Source organism: Cheilinus undulatus, linkage group 5 (assembly GCF_018320785.1).
Source record: "Cheilinus undulatus linkage group 5, ASM1832078v1, whole genome shotgun sequence".
NCBI classification, from domain to species: domain Eukaryota; kingdom Metazoa; phylum Chordata; class Actinopteri; order Labriformes; family Labridae; genus Cheilinus; species Cheilinus undulatus.
Window position 1 is genome coordinate 11,450,210 of NC_054869.1, and position 16,138 is coordinate 11,466,347.

General features: G+C 37.4%; 1 protein-coding gene across 4 annotated transcripts in view; it reads right to left on the reverse strand.

Annotated features, from left to right (window-relative positions):
• The window catches only part of ncor2 (nuclear receptor corepressor 2), a 165,219-nt gene that overhangs the window by 86,240 nt on the left and 62,841 nt on the right, over positions 1–16,138 (reverse strand). For all 4 annotated transcript variants that reach the window (XM_041788206.1, XM_041788207.1, XM_041788208.1 and 1 more), the window contains exons 5-6: positions 14,354–14,536; positions 6,985–7,098 (exon numbers count right to left, since the gene is read on the reverse strand). In XM_041788206.1, coding sequence (XP_041644140.1) covers positions 6,985–7,098; positions 14,354–14,536 — 297 coding nt within the window. The remainder of the gene's footprint in view (positions 1–6,984; positions 7,099–14,353; positions 14,537–16,138) is intronic.

Here is a 16,138-nt window from a genome sequence, read left to right on the forward strand (position 1 = left end):
GCAACAGGAGAAAAGCAGAGAATAAAATTATACAGGCATCCCTCTATGTCACAGTCGATTAAGATTTAAGCAGATCTATGATCAAATTCATTATTTCTTTTTAGCAATGAATGCATATAGATGAAAGCTAGGCTTGAGTTGGTTTAATCCAAGTGTTTTCAGACGTTTTCTCCAGTTCATCTGTTGGTTTCTCTGAGTTAATTTGAAGTTTATGGAAGGGAAGAAATCCTCAGAAAACTGATGATATATTATCACAATACTTCAGCCACAATAACAGACTGATGCAGTTCTAAACATTTCACTGTATGCTGTTAACACACTAGTGTCACAGCCCACAGGGTGGTCCCTAGGGCTGAACAATATTGGGGGAAAAAATGACATGCACTGACGTTTCTCTGACATATATCAGTGGAATTTTTACAAAGAAATGCTAAATGCTTTTGAAAAGATTAGTCACAGCAATTACAGAAATAAGTTAAATATACTTTGATAAAAATACCCTGCCCTCTGAATAACATTCTGCATTGAAAATTTAGCTTAAAATACTTTTAACAAAATAACATGTTGCTCATTAAAGACCATTACTATTTGCATTTGAGTTTAATGGTATAAATGTTAATTACTTCTGAAAAAGAATCTATAAAAATAATCACAAAAAACTGGAGTAACTTATCAGTGAAAGGTTACAATCATTTATTGACTCACTCTATTTCAGTCTGGTTTCAGGTCCAAACACAGCACCATTTCTGTTACTTCCCTTGATCAAAATAGCCAGAGCCGGTTTCATCATTTCATCACAGATAGATATAAATGTGTAAAGATGGCGGACATCAATGCCTCTTTTATCTGCATTACTAGGGGACTTCCTTAAGGGTGAGTACTTGGACCTTTTTTTATTTTACTCTGCACATAAATTACATAACTTCTTTGATTTAAAAAAAAAATACAATTTCCATCTTCATGCAGATGACACAGTCCTGTAAACTGCCTCTGAAACCATTCACGATGCAACTTTAAATCTGCAAGAAGCATCCAGTGCTCTGCAAGGCCAACTTCAAAACCTTAAACTGCTCTTATATTGTGAAAAAGCAAAATGGAAGTTATTTTCTAATGTTGAACAGGTTACAGTAGTGTAAAAAGCGAAGCAACAAATAATGCAGTTATTGAGAAAGTGCCCACTGTATGACAGACTTTCTTTTGCAACACACCTTGAAAATTTCTTGTAAAAACTGAGACAGCAGTCGGGTTTTCCCTTTGGAAATAAATCTGCTTTTCTTTATTTGTGAGAAAAAGAACTAATGAAGCAGTTTTCCTCTCAGTACTTGATTACAGAGATGTTATTTATGAACTCAAGCTACTTTACAACTATTAGATCATCTACTCTGCACCAAGGTTCATTACTGGCAACAGCTATGGGACACATCACTGTAGTTCTTACCAAAAACAGAGGCCTTCAAGCTCTAACAACAGGGAAAAACCAGCACCTTTATTTATTTATGTATAAAGCACTTTAGAATAAACTTCCACCCTATCTCAGCGGTTTGCTTTCTTTAAACGTGGGATTCTGCATGTTCCCAGAATTCACACAGAATTAGGAAGACTGTTTTTAGTTACCATGCACCAAACACTTGAAATTTGCAACAGGAACAATTTTAACTGACCACCTTTATACCACTGAGAGAAATCAAAGTTTTAATTTAATATCTTATTGACCTTAATTGTCTTTGCTTTCAATATCTTCATTGTTCTGTTGTTTTTATATATTGGTTATAAATGCTGTTTTAACATTTCAGTGTCTTCATATTTTATTGTTTCAAAGATAATTTTGGCTGTCTTGATTCTGGTTCCTCCTGAAATTTTCTGTTTTGGAGTTCATCTCAGCACTACTGAAAATGAGGGCTGTTGCTCAGTGGACTTTAAAAAAATTGATGATGATGTACTTTTCCTTTGTTTTTAATCTAAAGTGATTATGACTGTCTAATTAAGAGAAACCAACATTTTGTAAAAGTTTGGTCTTCTGGCAGTGAGAATTTAAATAACCCACACCTGGTTATAGTCTCATTGAACTACTGAACTACAAAGAGGCATTTTTAATCCATGCAAGCACTAATTCTAGCAAAAACTCACTTGAGCATTTTCAATATAACCACAATAATGCATTAATAAACACTGATTATTACTGTAAAATACAATCTTGATAGATAAAGAAATGCAATACATCAATTTTTTTCACATCCCTAGTTGAAATTGAGCCATGTAAATCCTTATTGTCTTAAATAAATAAAAGAACTGGACATTTATTGTTTCTCTGGCATTTCATGGATACACAATTTCTTCAGGTGTACTACCATTGATCTCTCGCTGAAGTACAGCAAGCCTTGATTGCATCCGTCTTGATTTTTCCAGGACAGATGCCATCATGTTTTTAATTTGTAAAATGTACACAGGTATGCTTTAAGTTCCAAGGAAATCTGGTGCACAAAAAGCCAAGTACAAATAAAGCCTATGTAATGCTTATTTATGTTTACATACAAATGGTATTAATTTGAGTAGTAAGTGTGTACAAATGTGTGAAACAAATGCAGTGGTCTCTTTTTAACACAGGGCTTTGCGTGAGCCAAACCATAAAACAGCTGAAGATGCTAGATCAGCCCAGGGAAAGAGAGACAGACAAAGGGACAGAGAGGGAGAAAGGAAAAGACAGAAAGAGAAAGACAGACAAAGGGAGAGATGGGGAGAGAGAGAGAGGGAGGGAGGTTAGAGGGGCAGGCAGCAGGCCAAAGTACATCCAGGCAGTCAAAGGGAAGTGGAAAGTGTTACAGAGGTCAAGCTGCATTGTGGAGTAAGCCGTGAGTCATTCAAAAACGTCAAGCCTCTTAGAACAGTCTTGAGCAATCTGCAGTGTCCTGCTGTTACATAAAAGTGCAGTGATTTAGCAGCACTTGATAACACTGAGGGGGAAAGTCATGGCAGAAACTCCCTGGATAGTGCTGTCCCATTTTAAAAGGGCAACTCAGAACTTATTTGGACACATCTAAACAGGTTAGAGACAAATGTGACAATACTACCTTAAGAGCTGGTATAGATTTCTTCCTCAATGACCCTTTAAACGTGGTGTATTATTGCTTTCCATTACTCTATCAAAAAACTAGGCTCTCCATTTGGACGTAGTTCCTCTGCATACTACACTTCTTTGCTATTCTGTGAAAATGATTTGCTTTGAATGTGTCAGAGAAGCTGCTGAGAGCATTCAAGAGCTTTTTTCCTCTTAGCTGTGAAGATTTAACATTACTCCTAGTTTCCCAGCGGGGTTTGTTCAAAGAGGCTGAATCTGGGCTGTGATACAGTGAGAGAGGAGCTCTCTGCTTTGAATGCCAATTCCAGTAAAAAAGACACTAATTCATTTCCCCACTAGGGGGACTGAGAGCACTGAGAATCACTTCTCTAATCCTGTGCACAGAGCTCTGCTGCTTATAAATATTTCTGTGGCTAGGACTAACTAACTACTTTAAATATCTTTATCTGACCTCTGGCCTGCAGTGGTTATCTTTCCTAGGAGTTGCTTTTCTGCATAGTTGATAACAGATTTGCTTCAGCTAGTCTGTGCATGTTTAGCATGAGTGTACACGTGTGATTCATACTGCCTGCTATGTTGACCTTTAGTAGCCTTCCTGTTAGGCAAGAATCCTGCCTTGCCTGACAGTATAGAGTGGGTGGCTCAGGTAGGGTATAAACACTGTGTGGTACCCTCTGAATTTGTTGAATAGGGCTTTGGAGGATTATAGCAAGCAATGAAAAAATGAGTAAATGAAAAAGACAGATTTCCAGGAAGAAAGTTTAGCTCCATAGGCAGACACCATTCTCAAAGAGCTCTGTGTAACAAACAGTGAAAGAGTAATCCACACTTGATCTATTTTTCTATGAAATGTAATGAAAAACAGAAAAAGAGAGGACCACACCATGGGGTAGTACTACTGGCAGAATTAGGTTATATCTGTGGTTTGTTCAAAGGCGCACCTGCTGGGTAATCTAGTTCACCTCAAAGGAACGGTCAACAGAATAAGCCGCACAATCACACAGTAGACAGGAGCAGTGTTCATTTTGGCAACTACTTCAGATTTAGATTTAGTCTTCAGACAAAAATACCCTTCACTTTTGGTCACATTTTAGTCATTTTTGCCTTCAATAGTTGTAGTCAACAAAAATACACGTGCATTTTAGTCCAATTTTAGTCAATTCACAGTAAATAAATATTTGTGATTCTTTTTAGTCAAAATGTTTAACATCTTAAAACTACTATAATTAGCCACAACTAATTCAAGTGTGATAAACACATGAAAGCAAAATCAATACTTAAATCAACTGAAATTAAACTGGTTAAAATACTTACATATCTTAAATGACTGACTTTCACTTGTAATGAAGTCCTCTCACAGCAGGGGTAGGAATAATTTACTTTATTGATCTCTATACTCTTATCCATCTTAAACCTGGGGCCACTACTGTAAATCTGAATGTGGGCGAAACTTCCGGTGCTAAAGCGGAAGTACATTAAATACATGTATTCCTGTATAGCAGCTAACAACAGATGCTAACAAAGAATGACAGTAGTTTCGATTAGAATTCACTGTGAATTAACATACTATTTAACAAATTTATTAGACCACCATCCAAAGTAAGGTTTATGCCACAGCTGCCCTAAATTAACAATATTGGTAATTACCAAAAACATTTTTTTATCTTTCTGCAATGGTTCATACACCAAAATGTAGAAGCTCTTTAACCAAAATGATTTTTTCAAAGCTAAAATATAATTATTATTGTTATCCATGAATTTTCAAATTTACTGATTTACAAAAAAAAAAAGAAAAAATAGTAAAGCACATTATTATTTCTTGATTAATATGTCAAATTATAGTTATCTACTTGCATTCCTGAACAGAAAAATGAGTTTTAATGGTTGAATGTGATGCTTGACTCATTTCTGACTTCTCAGCGAAGCCCAGTGAGCCAGCTCAAATTTGGGTATAAAAAAGTGAATTCAGTTTGAAATTCCTCATTCCTGTTCAAAACAGTAAAACGTGGAGAGCTCACTGGAAATGAAAGAGTCCGCATTAAAGCACTTCATGATGCTGGATGGTCTCTGAGACAAATATGACAGGTGGTCTAATACATTTGTTCAGCATTGTATAAATACATTTGTATGTATATGTGGGTGTGTGTATATATATGTTTAAATTAATAAATAACAACTATGTAATTTTAAGATAATATGGAATATAACATAACAGAATTAAGCTATTAATAAAAACTGATTAAAATTATATGTAAAGTATATAATATAAAATATATGGTGTATTATAAAATATATGGTCCTGCATCATCTAGAGTTTTAACTCTTTTTTTGTGCAATTTGAAGATGAGGATTTTTCCCATTTGTTGTAATTAATTAAAATGCTTTCAGGATTTTTAAAAGAAAAATGGAAAAATAAATCAATTTAGAGTAAATCTTTTACATTTAATGGTACATCAGCTTATATGTCTTAACAGAATGACAAGGTGCTTGTGAAGGAAGACTGATCCTCATGTCCATCTTTAAGGACTGATGGACTGTGTTGTGAGGAGGGCATGACGTGACGGGCCAGTGGTTTTATTTTATCAAAGTCGTCATTCTTAATGACACTACGATGGTGCAGGTCCTTACAAAAAACATAGTATTGACAGGGTAATTATAGTTACATGAGTGAAAATCAGTGGTAGCTTCAGCAGGCTTCTTTCAAATTAGCTGTTAGCCGCTAAGCTAACGCTATGATGCTCAGGTTCGTCGTGTTGTCCAAGTATTTCACTCTGGCATGGCATATCATAGAATACTTGATTAATATTTGACCGTCCGGCCCCTAAGCTTATTTTTTAACCCTTTCGCCTGGACTTATTGAAAAACATCAACCCTGAGGTACAGTCAAACTCAAAACAGCCTTTATCTGGACAACCTGGGCTTTGAGAATGTACCGTTTTTGCTGCCGTAATGTCACTTGCATTTTTAAAAAGTTATGGGACTATAAAGACAAAAGAAAAAACTAAACGGAAATTAAAACTCGAAGATTTTTTGCACAAACTTTCTCCCATCTCTTGGCAATCCCTGACAAGTTCCTTTTTCTGTGGTTAAACTCGTGCCATAATCTTGATCCTACCGAAAGTTCCTTATTGTCTTTCAAAATAAACCAGGGAGTCAATTACTCTTAGTTTTAAACAGTACAGAAATCTAAAATAAAACAAAAACAGTTTTCAGAACTATATTATTTTGACAATCCAAGGCAGCTGCAGAGGCTAACATTATGTGTCTGCATTTGACCTGTAGCAGCTGATGAAGTTGATCGAGTTTTTTATTTTTTTTAACAAACCCCTGATCAGATGCAAATACTACCACTAGCCTACACAGAGGGCTACAGATTCAGCCTACTCAACAGCTCTCCCTGCCTCACTGCTTTGCATACCCATGTGCATACGCTCCTCTTGCTCTTTCGCCTCACCTCTGCTTTTGAGTTAAACATAGCTTCTTCATCATTAAATATTTGATGAAAAGCAAGTTTTTCTGTTTGTTTTTTCCTTCAAGACATGACTAGATAGTTGGTGTTGAGCAGTTGGACATCCATATTTCCCCACTGTGCCTATCATCTGTTGGTCAGTTGTTGGACATTTTTTTGTCATATTTTCGTTGAAAGAATTAACTAACTAGGAAAACAAAACACTGAAAGGATGAAACACTCTGACTTGATGAATTTTGATGTCTTACACCAGACCTGTGAAACAAAATCAAACCATGGTGGAAAAAACAACCAGCATGCTCCTTCTTATAATAACGTGTGGTAGTGGCCAAATACACACTGTATTTGATCAAATGAAACCACATTCAAATGCAAGGTAATTTTGACTCGATGGTGCCCTACAGATCAAGCCTGTGGTGCGTTTGTGTATTTTACTGACCCTGTTCTCGTCATAGATGATCTGCACCAGGCTGCGGTGTTTGGCCTCGCTGGGTGGCGGCGAGATGGGCCGCTCTGGCTCATGAGGCTTCGCGGCTTCCTCCTCTAGCTGTTGCTGTAACACACACAGACACAACAGACAATGGTAAGCACTTAACAAATTTTAAAAAAGGCTCTGGTCTTCCAGTAAAACCTGTGGCTAACCAGTTCCTGTTGGGAGGTTAGAGAGAGTGTGTTAGAGACCTTCCCTCCCCCGTCTCTCCAGCAGGGACCAGACTAACTGTCCTATTAGCTGTAATAGCTATTAACTCCCCAGGGCCTAGTTAATCAAAGAGTTACTACAACAGGCTGTAAACAAAGCCAAAGCCTGCTGTGAGGCTGGAACATCCAACAAGAAAGAAAACAGAGAGAGGCAAAGAGGGAGACGTGGGAAACAAATATCAGACAATAACCTAAAAATCAGCAGAGGTCCATTAACTTACTAATCAGTAAGCAATAATTGTCTAAGCACTGAAATGACCCAGCAAGAGACACAGAGACACACAGAGAGAAACCTCAGGAGTGGCAGAAAAAACAAGGATATAAAAGTGATAATCTGTCTGGATTATTTTAATATTTAAAAGCCAATCATGTAGAGTTCAGTCAGTCATTCTTTCTCCATAAATCTTCCCCTGAAGGTCTATTTTAAGAGAAAAAGCCTCTTCCAACACTCATAAAGAAGATTAAAAACCCCCCATCAAGTAAAGTAGCATTTGGCCCTTGTAGCAAAAATTCATTGAGGAACTCTGCCTCTTTGCGAGCCTGGGTATCTTAAGAGGCTGCATCAGCCGAATGTAAATAAAACCAGGAGGATAAGCTAGGGGCGATCAACTTCTATCCAGATGTTTAAAAAAAAAGGAAAAAAAGGGCCAGTCTGGATCACCCACAGTTCACTAAATAACAGGTCATTCATGAAAGCAGCCAGTCTTGTATTAATGGAGGGGGAAATGACACATCAAACACATTTTATACTTTGAATTTGATAAGAGCAACATAAAACAGTGGCTTAATTAAATACAGTCCTAAATGTCTCATCAGCGTCTCCGGGTTGTTTATTCTTTAGCAAGCTGGCTACACTGTGTTGGCACTCTTTACTCTGTAAAAATGTTGGTGTTTACTAGAGGTGGAAGAAAAAAATCTATTCTTAGATGCTTTCTGATTTGGAGGTGGAAGATTCTGCATCGATTAATAAATGTCCAATAATCGATTATTTAAATAATTAATACTGTGGAATAGCTGGAACAAAAAGTTGAAACTATGACAGGATAACAGCAAGGTTTAGATTACCAGTTGTTCATCTGTTAAAAAGGACATTTTTATGTTTGTAATTTCAGATATGTAACAGGAAAAGGATGCTGCTACGTTTTGTTCAGTGCAATTGTAACTTTCTAGTTTACACACATCTCCCATTGGAGGACAGTGGACAGCTATTTTTTTTTTCTAAACACATTTGGAACGTTTTTGTCATGTTGGACACAGTGAGAACAACATAAATACAAAAGAGCATCAAAATGCATCAATAATGTATTGAGAATCAAATCGTGGCTCTATGGATCATAATCAAACCATGAGGTGCCTAAAGATTCCCATTTCTAGTGTTTACCAATACAGCAAACATGAAAATGTTTAGGCCCAACTTTGCAAAGCTGATGAATTGGACAGATTTCATGTCTTTCATCAGGTGGATCCATCTTACAAAGCTTCAGTCTGAAAAATTTGTTCCCAGTCAGAGAATTAATCAACCAATCAGCATCTTTTGAAGAAAACCAGGCTGCAGCCATGGCGGTCGGTGAAGAGGGCATGGATGCAGCTATAGCTATAGTTTTATCAGAACAGGAAAACATTTCTTTGTTAAAGAAGAACAAAGAACTAGGGGTGTAAAGGTACATGTATTCATACCATATTTGTCGGTACGGGCCTCTCGGTACGGTACAGGCATGTACCAAACGGATAAATGTGGAATAAAGCTCACATACAGACAGAAAACCAGAGAACAACTCACTGTCACACTGTCCTGGCAACCACACAACCACAGCAAATGAGGTTCCTGAACAGGAACACTTTGTTTCCCAGTAAAAAACAACAGTGGACAAAGATGACAGCATTAGCACTGACATTATTCAGCAGCTGTGTCGCTGACAGCACGTCATCCAGCGGATCAATCAAAGCATTTGAAAAGGCTCCACTCAAACAAGAACGTCACCGTAACGAGGAGGAACAACAAAAAGTCTCACCAGCAGGTTATGAATTTACCATGTAATAAAAGTTCTCCTAAATTTTGAAGTAGGTCCCATTGGCTAAAAAAGTAATCCAGTACTGAAGTCTGTGTTGAAATCAGGATAGATGCTAATTAGCATATTTAACAAGCTAACTTACAGTTGTATGATGATGTGTTCAAATTCACTGGGACATTTTAGTGTTTAAAGAATGGGTATAAATATGTAAATATATCAATCAAAATACCCTAGTAATTCAAAAATGTATTTATTCATTAATAATTTTATTCATTGAAGACCTTTTGGATGGAGGTTGCAACATTATTAATAATTTAAACGTAATTCATTCAGCCTATTTATTTTAATACAATTTAATTTTAAAGATTCTGTTATTTATTTGGTTTAATTACCGTACCGAAAATGTACTGAACCGTGGCGTCATAACCGAGGTATGTACCGAACTGAAATTTTTCCATGCCTTTCGACCCCTACAAAGAACCGAATGAAAGATTTTTATCAGTGGAATTTTTTTTGCTCTTCTTTCAAAGAAATAATCTACCAAACACAAATGTCCTTACTTTGTGTGCAGACTACTACAAACTTAAGTAATCTGAATTTTTAATTCAGTGCATTGAATAGACCTCAATGCAACTACAGCTCAAGAACAAAAGTTCAAAAATGATCAAAACCTCAGCTTTATCCAGTTGTTTTTCAGAAAATGACAGTTTCCGCCTTTATTCATAATCTTTCTTTAAGTCAGATGTTATTGCAAAAGAAGACTAATACAACTCTCATGAGTAAAAGCTGTAGAAAGCCTAATTTTGCAGTGTCTACTTTTAAATCACACTCTGAAACTTTCAAAAAGCGTCATGCATAATGCACAATCCCATCTACATTTAAATGCTGTTCCAAGTGGCAACCTCTGTTGCTGAAAAATGAAGCCAATATAAAGGCTGAAAAAGACAACTATGATTTTAGTCAGAATAGTTCATTATTGTGTGAGTATACACGTTCCAGGGACAGTTTTTTTTTAATATAATTTATGTATTTTGGTTTTCAGATGGATAAGAGTAATGCAGAATTAGGGGAATGGCTGATATGACTGCAAGCTAGCATGGTGTAGCTGTTTGTCAGGAGGCTTAAGGCCCACTACAGCTCCACCTCTTTGTCTGTTTCTCAGTTGATCTGAAGTTAGTTTGAGGCGTTTTTCCAACATGGTGACTGCTGTGAATTGACTGTAAAACCCCCTCCAGAAACCAAACGGCCAATGTCAATCAGGCTTTGTTCAATATTTCCTTCAGTCTTTGCTTTGTTCATGCTTTAGTGAAACTTAAAAACTTCCTACTCTGACTAATTTGGTAAAAGCAAAGCCTCTTTTAACACTGAGTATTCCATGACTTTGGAATCTAACGCATACTTAACACACCATGTTTGTTTTCCCCAGTCAGACATAAAAAGTTTGGAAAAATAAAAATATCTGACATCAGAGCTTGCCTCAAAATATTTGGACACAGTTACTACATGGTGCAGGTTCTAAGCTTGAGACAGAATCAGAGCATATTCAGCTGTAACTAGCTGTCTGTAGGCTGAGCTAAAGTGTCACTGAGTGGCCAATCTACAATTAAGTCAGCCACCGACACCCAACACCCCCCCCTTCTCTATGGGGGACAAGCTGCCTCCAGAGGATCCACATGAGAGTAGACGGAGATGGATCATCATGCGTCATGATGGGCCTGGATAAGCATCTGGTGAGGGAAACACAGACATTCCCACAGAGACCCCCCCTTCTCTTCCCAAACCCACCGCAGAGTCAAACTAAATAAACCAGCCATCCTCGTCTTGGCTGACACGACACAGGCTGGCGGTAACTTTAGCCGTAACCCCCGCCCCTTCACTGACTCTGCCAGAACTCTTTAAATAAAGTTTTACCGTGACACTTAATTACTCCAGATGTTTTAATGCTTGAGAAGAGCCAAAATGTAAGAAAATATCCATATAAACACTGTGTGTGCTGGGGAAGAGGAGGGGCGGGTGTAGATTTATGCTTGTAGCAGCAGAGCTGAGTCTCTAAATCATTCACAAGATTTGACTTCAGCTTCTACTGCAACTCCATTCAGCAAAAACTATTTCTGAATATCTTCCTTCAACAAACAAAGAGCAGTGTATAAAATGCTCAGGGTGGTTGCTTCTTGTTTATTTTGCAGCCATAAATTTCATCAAGTGAAATTATTTTGTGTTTGTTTAATCACCTGTAGCAAACTTTAACTTAACTTAAACAGATAATATGGTGTGTATAGCTGAGTGCTGTTCTCATCATAATTCAGCTTAACATTATCAATATCATTAGCTCATCAAAATGCAAGTCTGAACTTCCAGGATAACAAGAGGTGGATTGCTGTAGATATATGCTGGCTTCCTTTTCAAAAGTTAAACGCTGGGGTGCAACACTTTCCCTCTGGATAAATATGTATTTTCCCATCTTTTATCAGACGGTGAAATCAGCTTTAGCTTAGCTACTAAACAAGGGAGACGTAATATAAGGATTTAGTTTGCAAGTGCTGATGCAATAAGCTTCAATAATGCTCAAATGATGACTTCTCTTGTTTATAATTGAGTAAATAAAGAGTTTTTTATGATAACAACATGCACAGTGGAGGACTGAGTTAGAAAGAGCAAGCTCCACCACACATTTCCTCCAAAACATGGCAGGCATCCAAAAGCGAGACCGTGGCAGGGATATGAGTGGTTTAGCAGTCACAAAACCTCCGCCATAATCCTCCTCCTCCCCTAGGGAAACGGTTATTTATAGCCTTATATATTTTTAACCTACTTTTCTCCTAAATAAAAGGCAAAAGAGAGGAATACAGAAAAAGGGAATGCAGCCGCCTGGAGGACTGTGTGCTGAATTGTGGTGCACCGAGCAACAAACAGCTACAGATCTTGAATGCAGCAATTACAACACAGCAAAGTCTGTTTAAGACTTTAGTGCGCTGATGCCAACTGAAGTCTGGCAGGGAGAGTCACACTGGAAAACCACACATGATCATTTCAAGAGAGCCAAACACTGCCGCTGAGAAAATTTAACACGGCTGCCAGCACTGGCAAAGACTTTGATATCTACAAGCATGACAAATAAACTCTTGACTACGTCATAGTGCTCTTAGGCATACCTGCTAACATGGCCAATCTATGGGCAGAGTGCGCAGAAATGACATCATTAAGTGGTTTATATTCAAGTTTTTTCCTCAGGCACTCATCATCCCTTCTTACCGGCTGTATACAAGAAATAATCTGGAGAAAAAGACCATGAAAACATCAGTACAAAAACTGCTTTCATAGCTCCTACGTTTATTTTTTCACATTTTAGGAGGTCCAAATGCCCTCTTTAACCAAGTCTTCTATAGATTTCGCCAGGAAAGATACAATCTGATCATGACATTGGATATCAGTCTGATAGTGATGAAAAGTTTGATCAGGTATGTGTGACACTCAGCCAATCCATACATTTCAGCTCCATGCTATTTAGTATGTGTCTGTACACTGACACTGTCAATAGTGTGCTGGCAGTGTACTTTTAATGTTTCTTGGCCTAAAAATTAAAAGTCTTTCACATTTTAGAAACCATCTTGAGTGCCTGGACCTTTTATACCAATAGTTTTAGGTCCAAAGTATTCCCTTCTAAGAGCACTGGTGATTTGAGGGATACCAGAAGTGCTGAAGTTGTCTCTCTTTTTCAACTTCTATGACTAAGTGCAACTATGGATGCTCTTAATAAGTCAGCTAAATGGTTAGTTGGATCCCTTTGTAGTCAGCACCAGAATTACAAGTCAATTAAACTAATTATTAACATTTTCTATGACTTTAGGTCCACAATCCTGGTCAAATGCAGCTGCTTGCCACTAGTAGCCAATGTAGTTGTTTATAATGACTACTGCTTTGCTGCCACAAAGTTCTTTGCTTATACAGCCATGGACGAAAGTATTGGCACCCCTGGAATTTTTCCAGAAAACACACTATTTCTACCAAAAATTGTTGCAATTACAAATGTTTTTGGTATACACATGTTTATTTCCTTTATGTGCACTGGAACAACACAAAAAAGCAGAGGAGAAAAGCCAGGGGGCCAATACTTTTGTCCATGACTGTATATAAACAACTGCTAATTGCTAGCACTGATGGCATCTTGTGGGAATGGCACAGTTTAGCACTGTTTTGATCTAGAAAAGGAAATAAAGTTGTCCAGAAGCTGTGGCAAGCTGTTTCTTACATAACTCCAATGAATTGAGTGATGATATTCAGCACAGAGATGCGGATTTTAACCTGCAAAGAAGACTGAAAGCAAGCGGTGCTAGCACTGCTAACGTTATCCTGTAAACCAATTTTGCATTGTTAGGCATAAAGTTGGTTTACAGTTTGTAATCACTTAGACTTGTTAGCTACATGCAAATGCATGCTTTTATATTTACATTTACATGCAAATATAATTTGTTTAATTGGATGGGAAACTACTGGCCTTGCACATTTCTACTAAAAACCTCTGCAAATTGTGTTGCATTCAAAATATAACACAACCGCTCTCATCAAGCATCCTAATGGCAACTTGCTCCATCAAGTGTATAGCTCTTTTGTTTTCCTATTGTCTAACTTAACAGTAGACTGGTTGGACACGAGTTGCAGACAGCACAGTACGAAGGTACAAGCTAAAACTTTCACCAATTACACACCAGTTATCTGACTTTGACAGCCGAAAGAAAAGGCTTGATCAGCTGACTAAAGTTCAAGTCATTTTAGAGACAGTAGTAGCATCATGAAAACAATCAGCACTGGAATCAGTATTAGGACTTAAAAAGAAGGGATCTGTGCATCCCTACTTACAACTTTTTGTAGAAAAGTGGGGGAAAATGTCAAAATACATCAGGGACAGCTCATTACTGGTGATTTTTAGTAGCCTGATGAATTTATGTTACAATGTCACACTATCACAGAGTCATTTAGCAGACAATGTAATTCAAAGAGCGATGCATTGTGTTTTTATGTTTGGTTTTGACTCAAAGAGCTAGATTAGAAAAAGAATGACGCAAAAATCAGAGCACAAATCTTAAAGTTGAGACCAACCTGTTTCTTGCGAAGCTTGCAGATCTGCTGCTCCACCATGGTGATCTCCCTGTCCACGCGGTCCATGTTCTGGATCAGCTCCTCCTTTGAGAAGCGAGCCGGCACCAGATCCAAGTCAGGGTCCATATGAACCGGACTCACAGGGGAGATCGGCTCCAGCTTCCCCATGGCACTTCCACGCTCCTGTAAGCACAGAGGAGAGAAGATGTTTAGAATATCATGTTGTTTAGTATTTTCATTTTAAAAATCCATCAAAAGCCAGAAGATAAGTAAGTTCAATGACAATATAAAGGGAGAGAAAGGATGAATGAACTGTCTGGTTCAAGGCTTCTTTCACTCTCCTCTGATTACAAGGTCTGCAGGTTACTCTACAAGAAATTATCCAAACAGTCTGTGCATCATTTGGAAGGAAACATAAGGCCATAATTAAGTCCTCTGGGTGATGAAAGGCAGCATAGTGTCTCAGTGTCACTAGTCCACACTAACGAATATGAGGTCACAGCCTCCCTCGCCAGGATTATGCATGCATCTTATTAAGCGCTGGCAGCTGGCTCTGTTTGAGAGACTTTGTTTGAAATGTGAAATAAAACCGTTTTTGGGCTGCAGGGGGAAATTCAAAGGCTGGTACAAAATCTTTGTAGATAAAATTCCAGCTGTAATTAACTTCAGGCAGAAACATGGAAATGGTGTGTGCCTGTCAGTCAAACAGCACAGAGTAAGGCTCACTAACAGAGCAGACATACAGATGAGAGAGTAGAGTAGCAAACCGTCAAACTTCTGATCCTCCAGGTATAGAGGAGTACAGTGAAAAGTGTTACTGCGGTATATCGTTGTCCTGACTTATGACACAATATTTAATCTCTAGTGCAATATATTAATATCTCATCACCGATGAGAAGATAAAAGGTGGGACCGACTTTATATTGCAAAGAATAAGTACATTTATCCCGTTCTTTACCTTTCAGGAGTGTTTTATATTCCTTAGTCAATCAGATATTGTGGTATATCATATGACTGACTTGCTATACATCTAATAATTGAAGAATCTCTGTATCATGATATTATTGTTGAGGCGGACCAGGTATTTTATACTGTATTGTATCTTTATTTCTGCCCCTTCTTGTGAAAATACCTTTATGCTAGGTTTCTTATGAGCTGGGCTGAGTCTCCCCTAGTCCAAATAAAAGCTGATTTTACTGTAAGGTGTTAAAAGAAGGTGCAACAATGTGATTTTGTTATTTGAGAGTACATACGACTTAACTTGATACAAACTAAAAAAGAAAATTGAAGGAAGTGATGTAAACCTTAAATATGTTTCCTGTCTGAAACTGATGATTATTTCATTTCCTTCATTACACCTCATAGGTGTGATGTTTAGATCTGCTGCCAGTTTCCTGTAAGGTGATGTTTGTGTGTTTTTTTAACTCAACCAATGTGAAAACTTAACTTTTTTTCTACCAATCTCTTTCCAGGAACAATTTTGAAAACTGATGTTTAAAAGCTGTATTTGTAATGCCAAAAACTGTAAAATAATGATCTATAGGTAGATCCCATCAAAGCCATTTTTGCTGCAGTCAAATTTTTCTTCAAATCAACTAATCAACTAAATCCATTTTTAATTTAAAAAAAAAATCATTTTAAAGCAGAATGACAAGATATTGCAATATCAGTTTTTTTTTCAGTATCACAGTAAATAAAGCATTCTGCAATAGTACACATGTAGATTCTACTCACAGTGCCAAAGAGTGCAAGCACTAAGGAGTGACTAAAGACTGATGCACTGGA